The 19,721-nt window shown below is 39.4% G+C and overlaps 1 protein-coding gene across 4 annotated transcripts in view; it reads right to left on the bottom strand.

Moving 5' to 3' along the window:
* The window catches only part of PREX1 (phosphatidylinositol-3,4,5-trisphosphate dependent Rac exchange factor 1), a 167,656-nt gene that overhangs the window by 65,240 nt on the left and 82,695 nt on the right, over nucleotides 1-19,721 (bottom strand). For all 4 annotated transcript variants that reach the window (XM_068416018.1, XM_068416019.1, XM_068416020.1 and 1 more), the window contains exons 6-9: nucleotides 12,811-12,972; nucleotides 7,547-7,680; nucleotides 4,045-4,160; nucleotides 2,920-3,069 (exon numbers count right to left, since the gene is read on the bottom strand). In XM_068416018.1, the coding sequence (XP_068272119.1) occupies nucleotides 2,920-3,069; nucleotides 4,045-4,160; nucleotides 7,547-7,680; nucleotides 12,811-12,972 (562 nt within the window). The remainder of the gene's footprint in view (nucleotides 1-2,919; nucleotides 3,070-4,044; nucleotides 4,161-7,546; nucleotides 7,681-12,810; nucleotides 12,973-19,721) is intronic.

Below are 19,721 nucleotides of genomic sequence, written 5' to 3'. Positions count from 1 at the left end.
ACTAGACAGGAACATTATTTTCTCACCGTTTCTTAATTAGCCTATTTACTAATACCCCTCGGCTAAAAATACAGTTTGACAATCATATTATCCAGTCAATGAAAGAAATACTGAATGATTTAAGGAATGATAGACAATCGGATATAGAGGAAATTTCACATCTACTTTGTATGAGTTTCCACATAGCTCATGTTAACTTGAAAATTGCTACAGTCAGAAAGATGATCTCTGAAAACAACAGGTGTCTACGTTACAACTATCGTCATAACTGGCATTTTCTGGCACTCTTCCCTTTAGGCTTGCAAATTACTCTAGGAGGACAGCACATGAGAAAAGCTGTTTTGCTGTTGTAGATGTTTTGTCTCCTCTAGCCTGAAAAATCATATTGTTTTCTGGCTATGTTATTCTAGAACTTGCAAATCTAGGCAACTCCAGAATCTAAAACAGAGGCACAGATTTTAGACATCTTTAAGATTAGCTTGAAAACAGGCAGCCTGAATTGGGCCTGTACTTATGTGCCTAATTTTTACAGAGATCGACATTAGCAGAATTTAAGTGCCCAGTGTAAGGCTGGAAATGAAAACTGGACTTTCTTTGGGAAGAGCAGTTCACCCTAACTGGACATAAATCCTGTTGCTTTATGGTAAGATACTGAAATGAATTAACAGTCTTCTGTGTCATCAGAGCTGCTTTCTAGCTTTCTGAAAACGCTTAATGCATTTGTTTTAGAGGCTTGAAATGCACGATCCAGAAATTAGACTTGCACAATATTTTGTCTTTCAAATAAAGTATTTCTTTCATGTGTCCAATATCTGGCTAAAGGTTTTGGCTCCACAAATCCTCTGGCTTATTGCCGTTACTCTTCCATCCTTCTCTTCCCCCAATACTGCGATCCAATTCAATGCGAATGCTGACACGTGTAGCCGAGGCTAATTTGCAACGTGAACTTGTGATAGAAAACAGCCTGTGTAATAGTATACATTTTTCCTGCTGGTCTTACATCACTGAATTCCCCAGGCTCTGATGTAAATGGCAGACTGGAATGCACATTCTACCCAACTCATCCTACAGAATTGGGAATCTCACCAAGCTTTCTAATCCAAACACTCGTATCTCTGTGACTTTGCAAGTACTCTGATCCAAAGGAGATTTTCCAATAAGGCCTGGAATGTCTGCCAGAACATCTATGCTTATCCCGAGTGCCTGTCATCAGCTGCCACATCATAAAACTATATGACAAAAAGCATCAGAAAAAAAACACTCTTACAGGCCAATGCTGCATGGAAAATTTTGAAAAACTTTCTATTAAGGAATAGTTCTTTTCCCTTCTTAGTATTTATTTCAGTCACCTCCCCATATTCTCAAGCTCCCTGTTTATATATGGTCTGTTTTTCTAGTCCTGTCTTTTTACCTCTTACTGAACCTTCTCTCTCCTCACACATTTTACCTGATGCACAGGAAATTCTGCAGAGCAAGTGACCTCACAAAGCAAAAACTCACTATGAAATGGAGACTCACTGGATCTTTTAGAGATATGATTTAGCACTCTAAGGGTAAAAGTAAGATCCAAGAAATGTATTTTATTAAAAAAATATATCATGTGGAAGATCAGGATCCTTACAGTACAGTGGGATGCAGAACTGACCAATGAGCACAAATCACCAGCTCAGAATGGTAAAACACTTCCTTTTAATAAAAAAAAAAAAAACAAAACTAATTCTTCTCCATTGCCTTCAGGTAGTTCTTTTGAACTTACACCATGCTCGACCTACATTTTGAAGGTAGTATCCTTGCTATTATCAAAAGGTGCTTTGGGGTTCATATATGATAAGGTATGTTAGAAATGGTTTATATTCTATGGTAACAAATAACACTGCAACATGCGTTGTGTTTAGCAGATTAGATACAAAACATTGTAACACAAAAACTAAGGTTTGAATTTCAAAGGACATTAAAGGATTTAGATTCTCTGCTTTTGTTAAACTTCAGTGACAAATCTGTAACTTTCTTAAAATACTTCAAAAATCTAAAGCATTATTGCTTAGCAAGTACAGTTCTGAAAACATACTACTAAAAAAGGCTTTCAGACTGACCTCTTTCAATATTAGCATAGATGAACTATTACATTTTTACTGGAGTTGTGTGTGCAGAGAGGGGAACCACTTCAAGAAGTCAAGCACAGATAAAATAAGTGTTGTTCCTCTGGCAATGAGCTATTATTTTTCCCATTGAGCAAACAGGGAAGCAGGTTCACTTGTGAAAGATAGTTCTGACTTTTTAAGGGAACTCAGAACTTCCATGACACACCCTGATTCATGGCTTTGTGTGCTTGCTTCTATTGTACAAAACCGTTTCAAGATAAGCTTAGCTTTTGTTTCATTCCACAAGAAAAGATAAAAGTGACAAGCATCTGCGTACATTTGTCACTGTTCTCAGTCTAAGTGTAATATTTCTAGAGTTCTTCTCCATGGAAAGTTCTGTTTATTTCAAGATCATGGAGGCTGAGTTTGTGAGAACGAGTTTGTGCCGCTGCCTCTGGAAAAAGGCTGCACGCTGGATTTTCTTCTTTCCTTTTACTGATAAATACAATTTTATCTTCTTTACAAATAAAAGACCAAAAAATGAAATGGATTAAATGTAATTTTTTCACAGTAATTCACTGCATCAAAGAAACTGACTCTGGCAAATAAAAATATTTGATAAATATACTGACACAAATCCATAAACACCCCAAGGTACACTTTCTGAAATATTTGTTTTCAAACACTTCATTTTCTTTGTCATTAAGGACAGGTTTTAATTCTGCCCACGGAGGAACTGCCACCTTTTCTTTTTCTCTCAGATACTTATACATGCATATACATTTCCACTTTGTACACAAGCTCATTCAGTGCACTAGAAAATACATTATCCACTTACTCTCTCTCTGCTCCCTTTCCTTGATTATAGCATCCAGCCATTTCTGTTTGTCCTCTGCAGTCTTGGCCATACAGACAAACCATTTGTTTTTGGCTGTGTTGTGTATCTTCCAGCCATTTGTCACAGTGTAGCCGTTGCTGTGGTAATCTGCTGTAAAAACCCAAAGCACAACACACAGAGTGAACTGAAGGCCTGCTACTTTAATCAAATCAGTGTGGGACACTGCAATTAAAATTTTCTTCTTTGAGGAGCTTGATTTCTGGAGGTGTTCCTCATGAATCAGTCTTACTGACTGTCCATGTGACTGGTGGCTAGTTACCACTCTGGAAGTACAAATACTAATAGAAGTATCCATGGCTAGGCTGTTCACCTGACTGAATGTTTCAGTCCTACAAGTGACACTTCGTAATTTCACCTCAAAAGAAGAACTAAAATATTGCAAATACAATGACATCAGTGAAAAAGTCTATGATGTTTGTTCAGGTTATTTGTTCTGAACTTTCTGGGGAGATGCTAACTTCTTGCACTGGAAAGATTTTTGTCCATGAGACATGGGAACTCATCAAATGTTAACTGTTTAAAGAACATAATATTAATTCTTGACTTGTTACAATAGGAGCAGGGGCTGATGTGACCTTTGTGGATGTAATCAGAAACCCATCCAGTCTTCCTGCCTGTGTCAGAACACAAGAATCTAACACAACTGCATTCCTGTGTTTTGTTCATAGCCACATTCCATGATGCTAAGACTAATATTTGGTAGTATTCTAAATGAGAAGAACATCCAAAAGTCCTGTTATTATAGCTGTAATGGCTTAAGATGTAAGAAAAGAAAGGATGGAAAGAAGATAAGAGTATCTTTTACTAAATTAACTTGGATTAGGAGAAAAAATAGACAAGCTTTGGGGTACACAAACTCTTCATAAGGTCATTTCAGAATGAAGACTAGTGCCTGAAAGCACATCCAGTCTTTCAACTATATAAGTTGGTCTAATAATGAAGGCATCAGAAGTTACAAAGTGTACTTAAGATTTCATTAAAGGAGATGGACGAGTACTTCTGTACCAACTTCCAATGCAAGATCTGGACTTCATTGTTGTTAAAAGACAGAATTTGGTCTCTTACCTGTTCCATCTTCCACATTCTCCACCTCCATGACTTCTGTATTTATTCGGCCCCTGAAGATATACAGCGACCCGTTGATTGACTTTGTCCGTTTAGATGTTTTTTTTCCAGTAACTCTGCAATTAGCATTTAGACTGTTAGCCACACATAAGCAAATAGTGTAACATATATATGCATAAATCAACATGAGATACGACTAAAAAAAAAGGATTCCAATAGAGTGTTTTGTGGCATTTGACCATGTCTCTGATTTTAAATAATTGGAATACTCAATCAGCTCACAAAGATAAGCGTACAACAATGTCAGTACAGCGATAAAGAGCTTATTTTGCAAGATTATGTGAAGACTGGGATGCCTTCAAGATTTACATTCTTGACGATTAACTGACTGAAATGCCAGTACAACTGAACTGCACATGGCTTTGGGACAAAAACTGCAGTATCACCTGACACAATGTTACATTTGCCTCCTTTGTTTGCCTAAAGCCTTGATAAATTTGTGGTATGTGTACCAAGTTTCAAATACAAAATGAAACATGTAAAGAGGCTAGTGTCACGTGGTCTCTTGGTGTTAAATGCCATTGTACGCAGCATTTGTGAAGGTGCTGCTGTGACGATTTTGCACCAAAGTTTACATCCTTATCCATAAGCTTTATAGTGCCTCTGTTGAAGTGTCTCATTAAAAATTTCAGGAAAGTACTTTTCTTTCCTAGTTATATTCCGATTTTTATGTCTAGAATAGGTTTAAAACTATCCAACTGACACCTGCTGAGCTTTAATATCCAAGAACAACTCTGCTATGTGAACCAAAACACAACTGGTCAAATGATCATCATTTGAGCTGGCAGGTGTCCAAACTCTGTATAGTGACGGGATTGCTGTGGCAACTTGCCAGGAGCTCATAAGATTCAAGGAATATTGCAATAAAAAACAGCTGGGGAGAAAATTTCTGTCAAAGTGAAATATCTATGATAAACTGAGGTGAGAGGAGAATCACCAAGTTTTTCTGAACAATTTTTCCTTTTACAACTAGCTTTAGTGACAAGTATACCTTTAGTGATGACCATATATTTACATCCCATCAGACTGACAGGGACTGAGATCTTGGAGCTATTAGATCATTTCCTAAAGACGACTGTTGGAGTCAAAAGAAAAGCTGTCCTGGCAGCCACAGTGAAACACTTTAGACACTCAGCCCATTTCCCCACATGAAACATATTGTTCCTGACATCAGGATTCAATTTAAACAGCAGTCTATGATCCTGCTAAAAACACAAAACAATACTCAGCCCTGAAAATCTATGTCATCAGTTTGTCAGACTTCCCTAAGCTTCTGCAAAAGGTGAGATTGCAGTCTTAGATCTAAAATCACAGATCTAATTCTGATTCTAAACACATCTTAAATTGGTTTCAACAACACTACTCCTAATTTATGCTATTGTGAAAATATATGATGCCCAAATTCAAATGGCTGCATTGTTGACTGCTTATCAAAGATTGAGGCCTGAATTCTGACTGCACTTTTCAATCAAGAAAAACTCCAGTGGCTTCTACAAGACAAGCATAATATAAGTGAGATGAGAACCGTCACTCAATTTCAAATTAGGAACAGACACAGGCAGGTTTGGGGTTTTTTTTTTTTTCAAAATCTGTGTCCCACTAACATGTAAGTTGTTTGTCAAGCAGCCGGCCAAATGATCACACCAGCACAACTGGATAGACATTCATTTCCATCCTGGACTAATTATAAATAGCAGCTAGACAGGAGAAATATCCAAAATTAAAAGTCGCTCAGCAATCCCTAAATATATCTTTTACATTAGGCAATTCCCAGCAGACTTAATAAAATATTCTACTTTTTAATGAAAATCAGATTCTGGCTATTTCATCCGTTCAAGCTACATTATTAGACAAAGATAAACAATATTGATCCTTTGGGAAAATCAAAGTGTTACAGCAGCCTCCTCCAAAATCAAGCCAAACTACAGAGTAGCCCAGTAATATCTTCTGTACAAAAACAGAAAGTTGCTTAAAAGGCAGTAGAACATTTTGTTTTCTAAATCTTAGAATTCTGGGAAAAATGCCTGGACAGCATGGGAGGGGCTAGGCTAACTTGAACTACAAACGGTACTAGAAAACCAGTTTCTAAGAGCTCTGACGAAGTAAAAGACTAGGTATCAAATTGGGTTTTTTTTTTTTCTTTTTGTAAGGAATAGTTTTCTGTTAGAAGACACACATTTCTGAACTCTGTTTCATATGGAAGTTTGGATTTTGACAAATCTGGTGAAGTGTCAAAATGAAATGTTTCATCTTTCTTGCTTCATTTCGGCAGAGTCAGAATGCTTCAGTTAGATAATATTAAAAGCCATATAACATTGAATTCTGTAATTTTTTTAAATTTCATTTAAATGTTTACACCACATTCTAATAATTGCTAATGTAGATTTCACCTAATAATTTGTATTTATATTGTATAGTTTCAGCATTATCCACACAAAAAGTCTGAACATTACTAAAATTATTTTTTTCCCAGCGTAACGGTTCCAAAATTTCCATTGAAGAAAAAACTGGGAAATAAACGCAAATTTGAGATATGAGAATTTCCTTTGGAGAGAACACTCTGGTTTTTGAGAAATTCTAATTGGGTTGGCCATTCTACTTGGCCATCACCAGTAAAGAAGTATAACTTGAAGAAGGGGGAGGATATTACAGGAAACGGAGTAGGAGAATCCAGAGTGTAGGGAATGTATTGTGAATTCAGAAAGGACCAAGACATGAGCATGGGACTGGAGCTGTGAAGGTGACAAGCTTAAGAACTGAAATACAGTACAATTGCTGCAGAAGCAAATTGCCCTCCACACTGCCAATGGTGTTTTAATAATAAGCAGTAGGTGTTAATAATGTTTAAGTTTTGTAAGGTGGAATGATGAAAAAATTGTTACTAGGATAAGAAAGGAAGACAACGCACAGAACACATGGGCTGCAAATGCTGAACAAAAACTTGCTGATGTTAATCTCTTCCTCACTCCTCTGTGCCCTGCATCTATTTAATGCTTTCTTAGTCTTCCACTTTCCCCTTTATTGGCTTTGTATAAGTTTTCACATCACCCTCTTTCTTCTGCTTGGAATAACCTCACAATGAAAGTTGGCAAGGCCTCCCTCTTCACATCACTCCTGGAGACCCATCTGCTCTGGGAAGCTTTCCAGTTGTAAGAACTCACTCTGTGCTTTTTCTGCATTGTATCAACTTCTGTCTTTGGATTGTGCACTTCTCAGGGCCGGGACCCCATTACTGTCTGGCATATTTATCCTACCATACAGTGACTTCTTTCTCATATACTCTAAGTAATAGCAATAGTCAAGAACAGAGGAAAGTCACACCTGCGGTTCAGCCCCACAGAGCAACAGGGAATACAGTGAGTGATGAGTAATTGATCATAGCTTCTACTAACAAAACTTCTGAATGGTCCCATTATAAAACCGTAAAGACAGAGGGACTCACCTGGATTTCCTCTTGCAATAGACCAGTAGATTATCGAATAGAAAGAACATTCTCTCCTGGATATTGCCTGCTGAGATTTTTAACAAAGTCCCTTGGAGCAAGAGCTGTGTGCAGATATCTGTCAGATTTGACCCCTGAAATAGAAAAGAGATATTCTTTATTTTTAACTTTGTGTGTGCGCACAATGAAGAATTTTTACTAAAATGCTGTTATTTTACCTGCATGTCACTAAACTGGAGATAACTGATGCACTCATAAGGAGGAAGTCCTCAATTTCTTAATGTGGCTAAACACATCATGTTTTCTCTGGATTACAAATATTTTTTGAGAGTCCTCATACACTGCAATAAATCTTCCCTATTAAACTCCAGGAGACTTTTTCCTGAAGAAATCTTTCACTCTCAAAGCAGCTGTATTGTGAGTCTCTCAAGACCATTAGTCTTCCCTTCATACCCTGAGCTATCATTGCAAAAATCAAAAGTGATGGCTTTAGGAATGCTTTATAAAAGAATAATGGTTTTTCCCTAACATTGTAGCTCTGATACCAACATACATCACTACTAACCATCTCTCTGCAAAATCATCTCAGTGGTGATGTTTCTCCAACTCATTTGTTCAAAATATACACAGGTGCTCTCCTTTCTGGAGTTCTAATAAACACATGCAAGTTAGAAACATAGCCATGAAAATCAGAGGTTGGGTCCTGGACACTGTGCTACCTATGTGCAAGCCATTATATGCACTAGACAGCCATAGAGATAACTGAGCTTGCTGCTAAAGACACTTTAGCCTATGAGGATGCCCAGAAGCTGAAAATCACAGTAGATCACTCTAAACCATTCACTCCCCAGACTGTTACTCAGATTATTCCTAGAAAAAGCAATCATACAGTCCCTTAAATGGGGCCCTTTAGGACCACAGCAGTTGGGTCCAAATGAAAAACAACTACAGGACTGTCCCAGGTTGCTCTCAGGACAGGCAAACTCCAAGTGTCCCCATATTCTGAATGCACACAGTTGGGAATCTGCTACTCAACTGTTCCATTGACCAAACAAGATGGTTTGGCTAAATCTTAGGCACTAGCCTTAAATTCCTTGATCTAGTGTTACTTCAAAGGTCCAAGAGCATCCTATCAATAAAGGTCCCTTTTCAAAAAAACACCCTGAAGCATCGGAAACATCTACCATCCTGTTCTGGATCACTTATTAGCTTTTGCATTTCTCTTTGAGTTGGAAGGAAGAACAACTTAGGGTAACAGTAACTTCCTTCCGTGGTCAGCATGCAGATAAGGAAGTAAACTAGATTATATGACCCACTGCCTGGAGTCTTAACTGGAAAAGAGAACTGACTTTGGATTGCAAGGCATTCATTATCAACAAAACTGCTTGATTTCCAAGGGTCCATTAACCCTATATTCACAAATAATAGAAAAGTTTTGTAAAATGCAATTCATTGCACTTAAAGAAACTGAAGATATCTCTGTGCGCAGGCATGAAATCCAGCTCCATCTAGAAAGTCACCCCAGAAGGATTTGTTTGAACTATTTTAGACATTGCAGGAGTGATTGGCTTTTTTTTCTCAACCCCCCCTCCCCCAAGGTACAATTTGCTGCCATCAAGCTATTCAGGGGAAATCACTGAATAGAAATCAGCCTTTCTAAATGCAATGCAGTCACCCTAAAGGTGTGAATGAAGCTCTGATTACACCGTTTTCTAAATCAAACCTTGCCAGCTGTGCTGTCCATGTCTTGCTTTTAATTAACAAGGAAGCAGTTATTCTTTAAAGGCTGCCAAGTATGCAGCACCAATTTGTGTGTTCCACATATGTGTTTCTATACATTCTGGACAGAATGATGCAGGAACTAGCTAGATGCAATAGTTCCATCTGCTGTCCTGATAAGTTTTTATTTTCTTAATCATTCTCCAGAAAGAGTTAATACATGTCCAGAAAAGAGCCCTTATTATTTTGAAAGTGACCTGTTACTATCTCCAGAAGCAATCACCATATCTCAGAATTCTGACCCCAAAGGCCTACCAGCACATACACAAATAGGAATAGAAACCAACTGACTGTACAACATAAAAGCACGCTCCTCATGTGGTTTGCCCATGGAGAAATCAAGGCTTCAGAACACCTCAATATCAAGCACTTAATTTTCCAAAAGATACCCAAAGACAGAAAAAGCAATGAGCACAGTGACATCAGTAACTGGAGTCAATCTTTTACTGACACAGGAATTACTGGGTAAAATTATCTGGCCTATTTTGAGCAGGAAGTGAAAGCAAATTATTGCAACAGCCGCTTCTCGCCCTAAAATCTAAGAATCTTTATTTTTCCATCAGGCCCATCATGATGGTATCTAAGCACTGTCGATGCGTTTCCTGTTTGCTGTTGACCTAGCTACTTCCTATTTATACCGATTTGAGGGGTTTTTCAATAGTAAGAAAGAGTAAAAAGATTTATTTGATGTTTTCAGAGACAACACAGGATTTCTCACCTTTCTAAGTGGATTTAAGCTGCAGGGGTGGGAAGGAGAAAAAGAAAACATCATGGCTGGTGGAACTGCAAATTACAGCCAATTATAAAATGACTGATCTGAAAAAGGACTAACACATATCTTACAACTCATGCTGTTCTGTGATGAGGTGAGGGTTTTGCTTCCCTATGCATTTCAGACTGGGAGAATTGGGGGATATATAGCAATTGTTCATAAAAATAATTCACAAGGACTCATGAGGAAGAGCTCTCTCCACAGAAAAATCAGTATAAAATTTACAGAAACAGCATATTAACTTGTTCTTCACTAAGCAGACAAAAACATTGTATACAAAAGTTGGTCTTCTCATGCATCCTCTACTTTTCCTTCCCGTTTTTTTAAACTAAACTTTGTTTCCCAGAAGGATTAAGCAGAATCAAATTGACCTGCCCGAGACTAATCCATAACATACATCTACAAGGATTCTGTACATTCCAAAAGAATGAATCTGAGCAGAGTTCATTTTGATGAACAGACCTCCGGTTCAGCTGCAGGCCTTCAGCAGCTTCCCAGATTTGGCCTTTAACATGTCTCTTCATTATCATCTGTCTCAGAAAGAGACTGGCAGGATGATGCCAGTATATGTTTGGCGTGTGAAAGTTGTATTAGACAGGGAGACGCAGATTTGCGGGCTTGGTTAAATGGAAACATTAGACAAGGTGGAGCCTATTCCAAATTATGTGAACAAATTAACGCCAAACTTCATGTTGGGCTGCCCGCACACTCCCCAGGTTCAGGCTACGTTCCTTATAATTGTAAAATACTTGGTCATAAGTAAGCTGATCTTCACTTCTTTTTGACAATTTAGATGCCTTGGATTAAAACAGCTGGAAGCCGTAGGCCTTGTCAAATTAGCATATATGGTATATAACCATATATATACAGGGCACCAGTGCTTCAGAACCCATATCCATGCTAACGGAAAAGGGAAATTTTCTACTTCATAGGAGAGATTGCCATCAGATAAACTAAAAATAGGCATAAATTTGCCGTATAGACTCTTCCTGCATTGTTAAGCTAAAAATTTATTTAATTCAGCAATTGCAGCGTTCCACAGATAGAAGTTAGGAGCCCTTCTCATTAGGAATAAACTGTGAAATACATCTGAAAGAACTAAAACCAGTATTTACGAACATAGCACTTTGCTCTAGAGATATAATTTACAAGACCCCAAGCACTGTGGAAACCCAAGATAGGAAACTGTCAATCAGTTTCAAACTTCTTTACATGTACAGAAGAAAAAAAAAGCCATCATGTTGAGCATGGGCATGTATCTCTGATTTATAGAGCTAGTTTTCCTCCTTTTAATATGCCACTAGAATAATTTAGAAACGTTCCAGAGCTTACTGGGAGGGAAAAACACTTCTTCCTTTTTGAAATTGTGAGCTGAGTGACCTAGATGACTTCGTTACAAAACAGTATATATAAACAAATCTGAAAGGGTTTTCAGCCCCAGAATGTTGCTGTAGGTAAGTTAAATCCTCAAAAAAAAAGCAATAAGTTTGGATACCACTTCATTTATGGCATCATAGACACTTTTAACAGTCATGCTTCAGGGTCCAGAGTTCAAACTATGTCTCTTGCCTAGATGACCCATGAGTTGCATTGAACCCAAAATGGTTTTAACTGTTTCTAGAAGTCTTGCTATACAGAACATGGTATGACTTTGTTTGCTGAGCTTGCTATCCAAAAAATACACAGCTGGATATCTGGGCTGTTCTCACGTCTTTACATGGATGCCAAGAACATCCTTCAGGGAAAAATGAGCAAGGTTTGAAACACACACGAAAGATAAAAAACAACCCAAAAGAGAGTCATGGAGAGCACCCAAGAGTTCGAACATGAGGAAGTTTACATGACCTCTAACAAAATGTCCTCAGCTACGAAATCCTCAGCTGGCAATGATCAGCCTCGACATTTTAAATGTCAGTCTCACTAAACGCCGACGCCATTCTCTCCATGAGACCATTTAACACCACTGACTCCCTATGGTGCACCTCCCAGAGGCTTCCAACTCCACTGATTCAAAGACCTCAACTAAAGTCATCACAAGATAAGCTGCCAATCCTTTGCACACCAGCCTGACTTCCCAGTATTTCTGCTGAGTGGCTCTTTTTCCAGATTTCATCTTCCCCCAAGCTTCACATTCTAGTTTTCTCCCTCTCTTATTTTTCTCCCTTCCACAGTAAATGCTTCTACTTATGCAGATCCACCTACTGATAAACACATCACTAGAAACACATCCATGAGTAACTTAACTGAAGCAAACACAAATATACCAGTTGCTTTCTAATCTAATGTTTGCTAATCTAATCTTTATCTTTTATTCAGGAAATCTATATGAAGCTTTCAAAGCTCCTGGAAAATCTAAAGGCTTGTAGGAATGGGAAGAGAAACTTCTGTTATTTAAACTAGTCGTGATTTAATCTTCTAGACCTACTTGTCTTTCAAATGAGATCTGTCCATTTGAAATTTCAGTCCATTCTAGCTCTAACACCTTTCTTTCTTTCATAATCCATTTGTTCTGCTACAATTTAGTAGCAGCCTGCACACCCAAAATACACACTAAATTCTAAATTCATCAGAGCGATGCCGCCCACACCTTCAAGGGCATTTACACATCACATAAGAAACAGAAATCCCTGTACACAGTATGAGTCACTAAACTTCAGCCCATTAAACTGTGTAGTGAACTGCCTCCAGGGAGCTTGCTAGTCCTACATCATACCTCCCATCCTTCAATGTGGGACTGCAACTGTTCAAGGGCTTCCAGTTTCTCCATCTGTCTCTTGGTCTCGTTGATATTTGTGCAGACTGTCTTCATTGCCTGCAATGCATTCTGGACAGCTGGGTGATCAGGATGCTTAGAGGGAGTCCTCTTAGCTAATTCCTTTAAAATAAAAAAAAGGAAAGAAAACATACAATGTAAACTCAGAAGCAGCTCATGGAAAGGCACAAGCTTTAGTGTGCAATCCCACAGGAAAATGCCAGAACCACTGCAAAATTAAAGAGAAGTTGCGGGCATGTTACTATAGATGTTGTTCTCTGTTCTTCATCTGTGCAGGGCTGCCGTTTTATATGAATGCTGCTAAATAAATGAAGCAAACGCTCATGTTAAATAGGCCAAATTAAGAGAGCTCAAGCCAAATACATTTTGCTGTGTTCACATATGTTTGCTTCTAGTGTGAACCAAGGCCAAATAAATGAAAAGATTATATAAAAAACACACTGTTCACTTCAAAGACGTGATGGACTGTCAACCTAGCCACGGTCTAGATGCTGTACCAGCCCCAGTGATGTGCATCCAGTATTTCAGTGACGCTGGATCAGGCCCCTCCGATCAGGTAAAATTCTGCCCATAGCAGGTCTTATCAGGAATGACTAGAGCTACGGAAGTGGAATGTTCTGTGAACTTTTGCTTTACAGGAATAATACTCGGCTGTATACCCACCCACAGTACTTACAGAAATTATCAGGTACAGATTAATCCCAACCCACATGAAGCTTTAGGATCTAGGTTGTTTAGATCTTTAACCAGCAGAAAAATGCAACCAAAGTGCAAATCAGATGTACCTAGGAATGGAACTGCCCTCGTGAGAAGCCTGTCTCTTTCCACTGACCAAGGAGGGATTCCAGTGATACCTCTCCTAACCCAGACACCTCAGTGTACTGGGTGTCCGTACCCAGGCACTGGCAGGGGGCCGCAGGGGCCTCTGTGAGGAGAGGTGAGGGGCTGCCCTGTGCCGGCTCCAGCTGGTTCCACAACAGACCCACAGCAGGACCCACTGAGCCCCTCAGAGAAGCTGGTGGCACCTCTGTGAAAATGCATTTAAGAAAGGGCAAAACTCGGCACAGCAGAAAGGAAAAACATGAGAGAAACGGCCCTGTGAGGCCTGTGCCAAGGCCTGAGAGAAAGGCGGGCAGGAGGCGCTCCAGGCGCCAGAGCAGACTCCCCTGCAGCGCCTGGAGAGACCAGGCTGGAGCAGGTATCTCCCTGCAGCCCTTGGAGAGGACCATGACGGAGCAGATATCCACACTGCGGCCTGGGGAGGACCCCGTGCCACAGCAGGTGGATATTCTGAAGGATATGGGGCAGGTGGAGAGCCCATGCAGAACAAGTTCTCCTGACAGGAACCACAGCCCATAAGGGACCCACGCAGGACCAGGTTTACCCTGAAGAACAGCAGCCCCAGGAGAGCTCACGCTGGAGCAGAGAAAAGCATGAGGATGAAGGAGCAGCAGAGAGGAAGTGTTACACATGGACTGCAATCCCCCATTCCCCATAACCCCTGCACCGCTCAGGGCTGGGGGGAAAGTAGAGGAGTTGGGAATGTGAGAGTGAAGTTCAGCCTGGGGAAAACAGGGGGAGCTGGGATAAAAGTGTTTGTGTTTCTCACCATCCAAATATATTTTAATTGGCAATAAATCAAGTCAAGTCTGTTTTGCCTGTGATGGTAATCAGTAAGTGATGTCCCTGTTTTTATCTCAATCCACAAGCATTTTTTCATCTCATTTTCTCCCCCACCCTGTCAAATAGTGAGAGAGTAGCTGAGTGGGCAACCAGCAGCCAGCCAAGGTCAACCCACCACATGCAGATAAGTGCCTACACATACGTGCATGATGAGTCTGTACATCCAGAAATTGCAGGGAAATGCACTAGCCACAGCTGTCTCACGTTTTTATGTGTTAGGAAGTATAATAATCATTTTATTGTAGGGAGTAATATAGTAGTAAATGAAGTAGTATAGGAGAAATGAAGAGTAAGTAAGTTGTCCAACAGCAAGTCACTTGTACAACCAAGACTTTCTGGCATTCAGTTCAGTGTTTTAACCTCCAAGACAGGCCCATGGCAAGTGGAGAGGGTTCCTCAAAAGGCAAAGTGGGAAAAATTGCTGGAGTGGGAAATAGAGAGGCCAAAAGAGCAGCAGGAGTTTAGCAGGGACTCTTCCCCACATTACATTTAGGAGGTTACGGTACATGTTTTGACTGGAGAGATTAACACAGAGATGAACAACGTGTCTGCTCTGAAGGAGTTCCTAAGAGACTGCTTCACTTGATTCAATGCATAACAGCCCAGTTAAACACTGCCCACTGAAAAACAGCAGTGGGAAAACTTGGGACCTGACAATATTAACCAGTTTGGCAAAAGGGGTAACCACTGTCAACTCACAATTAATAATGTTTTAGACCAATAGTATTTTATAGTCAGCCACAATTGGATAAAAATACATTAAAGAAACCTTAACTAAGGCTGGTAATTTCATCTTGATACATAATATGGTGTTTAAGACCCACATTTTTAGATTGCCTGGAATATTTAACTTTCTCACTATGTTCTGTTTTGCCTCAACATGGTATTTAGTTGTTTTAAAGTCCCATGTCTAAACGGCAAACTGGTGCTGAATTGCATCATTTTGCATGAGACACAAGAATGGGTTTGAATATAGCCAGAGAGCCTGCACAGCACTGTGGTCTGAACACAGCTAAATTGCTTCAATCCATAGTTCCCACAGCTAAGGGCAAAGACAGCCTGTTACAGTTGTAGTTCATCCAAAATAAGTGATTGCAATCCCCCAATGCCTGTCATGGGCTCCAACTAGGCTTAATCTGTGGTTTGATTTGTCTTTTGCTTCTCCACATCAGCAAGTGTCTCTTCACCACACAAAATTTTGCCATATTGGCATTAATTTAAAGATCTTTGTGCCATGCTGTCTTGCTTGGCACTGACATACTCTGATTTCAGGTATGATCCTGAGTATTACTGGGGTTTGTTTTGCCCGAGTTGGTCGCACAACCTGTAATACGACCACTGCTCCTAAACTGACTTATGCCCACACACAACCTCTAGATCAAATTAACTGGTACTTTTAGGCTCAAGTTACATTGCCTGTCAGAGAGTGGAGGGATGTGGGCTGAAGTCCAAGTTCTGCTGAAGCTTGTACTGATTTACAGTAACTATAATAGCTGCTAATCCAATCATTTTGCTAATCCAGACACTCTGACTTGCTAAATCAAGGAACTTTCTCTGTCCTAGTGTTGATTCATTGATCTGCTCTACAAAGTTCTTCAGACAGAATTCACCTTTAGCATGTGAAAGGTTTCTGCATACCTAGCTGTACTTTTCTACCAGCAGAAGTAACTGCAGAATAAATAATTAGACTGTGAGGTGCCCCGATATCAGCAAAATTGGAAAGCATATGTGAAAGGAGGAAGCTAGAATTAAAAGTAGCACAGGTTTGCTTCCACCTTTGCACAGACCCTCTCAGTGCTTCCTCTCTGCTTACTCACACTGGTTGGAACAAGACTTAATTCACTAGCAAACTATCTTGAGACCCAGTGTTACAGAAGTGCAAAGTCTTTTAATTATTTATTTATTAAAATCTTGGTTTGCAGAATGTTTTAAAGTGAAATCTGAATCTTGAGATTAAACTGCTTGGCCACTGCGACTCCTTTAAGTAATACAAGAGGCAGGTCTCATGAGAATCAAAATATGGCAATGGGAGGCGCTCTCATTCCCACACAGGTCCTGGAGACAGAAAGCCCCAAATGAATGGACGGGAACGTCGGATGTTTGTCCAATGAAATATAACTATTCAGTTCTTTGCACAGATTTGGTATTTTGAGAATTTACTCATAGCTACAATTTCTCTTTTCAGAAAATTGTAAATGAAAATTGACAATGGCTCTTGTCAGACAGACGACAGAGGAGATGGGTAATACACTGACAGCTGGGAATCCCATTAAGAGAGAGGAGTTAATGATCTTAAACTCTTGGATGATTTACAGAGCAAGTAACACATGCACAGGAAAAAGAGGCTGGCTGCTACAAATGTCAGTTGATATCAACAAATGAAATTCCCTGTGGAAGTTTTTACCCCACTTTTCCTGAAAGTAAGGCCAAGGAAAGTAAGTGTTCAAAAAGAAAAGGCAGGAGAGAGGTGTTGCACCTTGGTGACACTGGCCTCTGCTCCATGCTTCCAAAACAGAGTACAGAATTTTTGCTACATGACTCTCATTAAAGATCAGTGCAGTTCTGCAGCTCAAGTGTCACCCACACTGCTTTGGAAACAGGTATGTATACACTAGCACTGGCTAAACATCCCTTTCTGAAATATCACAAAGCCACAGAGAAAGAACTCTTCATTCACAGCAGGCCTCTGCTGCAATAAACACAGCATCTCCCCACTCCTGCTAGCTGCCTGCAGTTCTGCCCAAGGAGCAGGAGAGGAGGCTGGAAAAGGGAGGGAGGGTGCTGGTTGGGGCAGTCACATTGCCTCAACAACCATAAGCAGCACAGACAGTCAGAGAACTTGTCCCACCACTGCCTAGTCTTAAGCCATCTGAGGAAGAGCCACGCTGCTCTGAGACTGCCGTTGCCCGAAAGAGCCTAGCACTTCTGAAATACAGTCAGGGAGCTCTGGGTGCTAATTTATTTTAGTGACAGATTTATGATGTGTAAACTCTAAGAGCATTTGACAACATTTTGAAAGGCAGCTGAGACAGACCAGATGGCAAACCTTGGGTATGACTGTCGTGTCCTCCATAAAGCTCATATATATTGTTGTCTGGAATTACTATGTTATGTATTGCAACTTGTGTGCTAACAGGACCAGGAAAGGAGGTTGCTGCCACTTGAAGAAAACTATTCCTTGCAAAGAGTTTCTTAAACTAATTCATAAAACACATCTACTTTCTAGCTGCAGACTTCTTAATCCTTCAGAGTAACCAGCATTGGAAAACAGAAAAGCTGGTATTTTTCACAGCCTTTAAAGAACTAAGAACTGCATCATCTGGGCACAGAATTTTCCTTTTATTTCATTCCTCTTTCATAGCTGCAAAGATTGAGGTTGTGCCACTCATAACACCTACACACCGAACACAACTAATTTTCAAAGGGAGTAACAGAGCACTCCAAGACATCTACATCCAGCTGTAGCGTCCTCCTGAACAGCATACAGAAAGGAAAGACTGGACATTTACATCTGATCTACTCAGAAATGCCAGGTTTTGATTATGCAATGGAGTAAAAGGATTTCCAACTTAAGTATTTCAATCTCAGATGCAGCTTTAAATAGCTTAAGACTAAAAGAGTTATAAACATGACAGAATCTAAATTTAAAAAGATATATCAGCTGCTCATACATTTGTCTATTTGCTAACTGTGCTCAACCCCCAACAAAACCAACCAACAAACCAAAAAAAACCTATGAGGAGAGCACTCAGCAAAAAGAACATTACACAGGAAGATGCAAAGAGGTGGCAGGAGGGATGATGAGTGAACAATGCAGGCAGGCAGAGGAAACTAGAGGGTGTTTAAATGTAAAAACAGTTCTAATATTTCCTAGAAAAAAGGATGTTACTCTGCTTAACTGATCTTTTTTAAAAAAAGAAGTCTCCGTCATCTTCCCCATGTCCTCCCTTGCCACACAAAAATGATTGTTTGTGTACCTAAAGCTGACAATTGAACACATGTTTTGCAGCTGAAATTTACAAGTCCCTATTTTAAAAATTCCTTCCTCCTATCTTTACACTCTTGAGGACACTCAGACGTGGCTTAACATGGATTTTGCGCAATGAATGTTAACACTGTGCACTGAGTGGTGCAAATCATTGCCTGCCAGGCTGTCTCGCTTTGCACTACAAACCAGCACATGCATAAAATAGGGTTTCTGAGATACATCCGTTGGTTACTTACTGAACATGTCAGGATTATAGAGATAAGAAACACAACATATTTCTTTATCAGTTGAAAATGTTGTGTTAATAAACAGTTCAGCTCCAAAATATGCTCCTTTTTAAAAAAAAAAAACAAACAAACCCTTTCTGTGAATACAGACGTTTCCTGGAGTTTTGTATTTTACAGTTTTTAATATTTGCTTGTAATAAAATTTATTTTCCACTTACACTAACCAGAAAATAAATGTTACTGTGTACCAGCCAAGCAGGGTTTTTTTGTGTGTATTTTTAAAATTTGTAATTTATGTCAGTGTTTCTGCAGGGTAAAGACTAGACAAACAATGATAAATCAGTAAAACTGACTATATTCAATGTGCCATCGAATCTATGACATATGCTAAATTAAAATGTAATAAAAACACGTTTCCAGTTCTATAAATATTACCAGATATTTGCGATTATATATAAAAAGTGTGGAAGACAGAAGTATGATTTATAAATTGGCAGTGTTCCTTACAACTCTGTAGTGTATATATAATTCTTAATGTTGTGCTACATAGAGTTGGATTTCAACCACACAATTTCATGAATCTAAGAACAACACCACTTTTCCTGGGGGAAAAAAAGGAATAAAAAGAAAAAAAGCCCAAAGATTAAATATATTCAATTATGGCCAATTAGAAACCTCTGTTCCTTAAAAAGCTCTGAGAAAAATGGAGAGGGAGAAAAGGGGAGATGGTGAGTTAACCTTTCTTCATCCTGTTCTGTACCCTCACCACTGGCTTCCCATCTTTCCCTTTCAAAGCCCAGGCACTGCATTTATTAAGACCTGCGTGTGCCTCACTGTTGGGCTTTCTCCTTTTGCATCCAGGTTTTTCTTTCCCTCCTAGGACCAATGAGTATTCCATCACTTGAAGCAATACACAATTACATCCATGGAGTTGTGTACATTATGAGATATTT

This window comes from Nyctibius grandis, chromosome 19, assembly GCF_013368605.1.
Source record: "Nyctibius grandis isolate bNycGra1 chromosome 19, bNycGra1.pri, whole genome shotgun sequence".
In the NCBI taxonomy this organism is placed as follows: Eukaryota; Metazoa; Chordata; class Aves; order Nyctibiiformes; family Nyctibiidae; genus Nyctibius; species Nyctibius grandis.
This window is presented reverse-complemented; position numbering and strand designations above follow the sequence as displayed.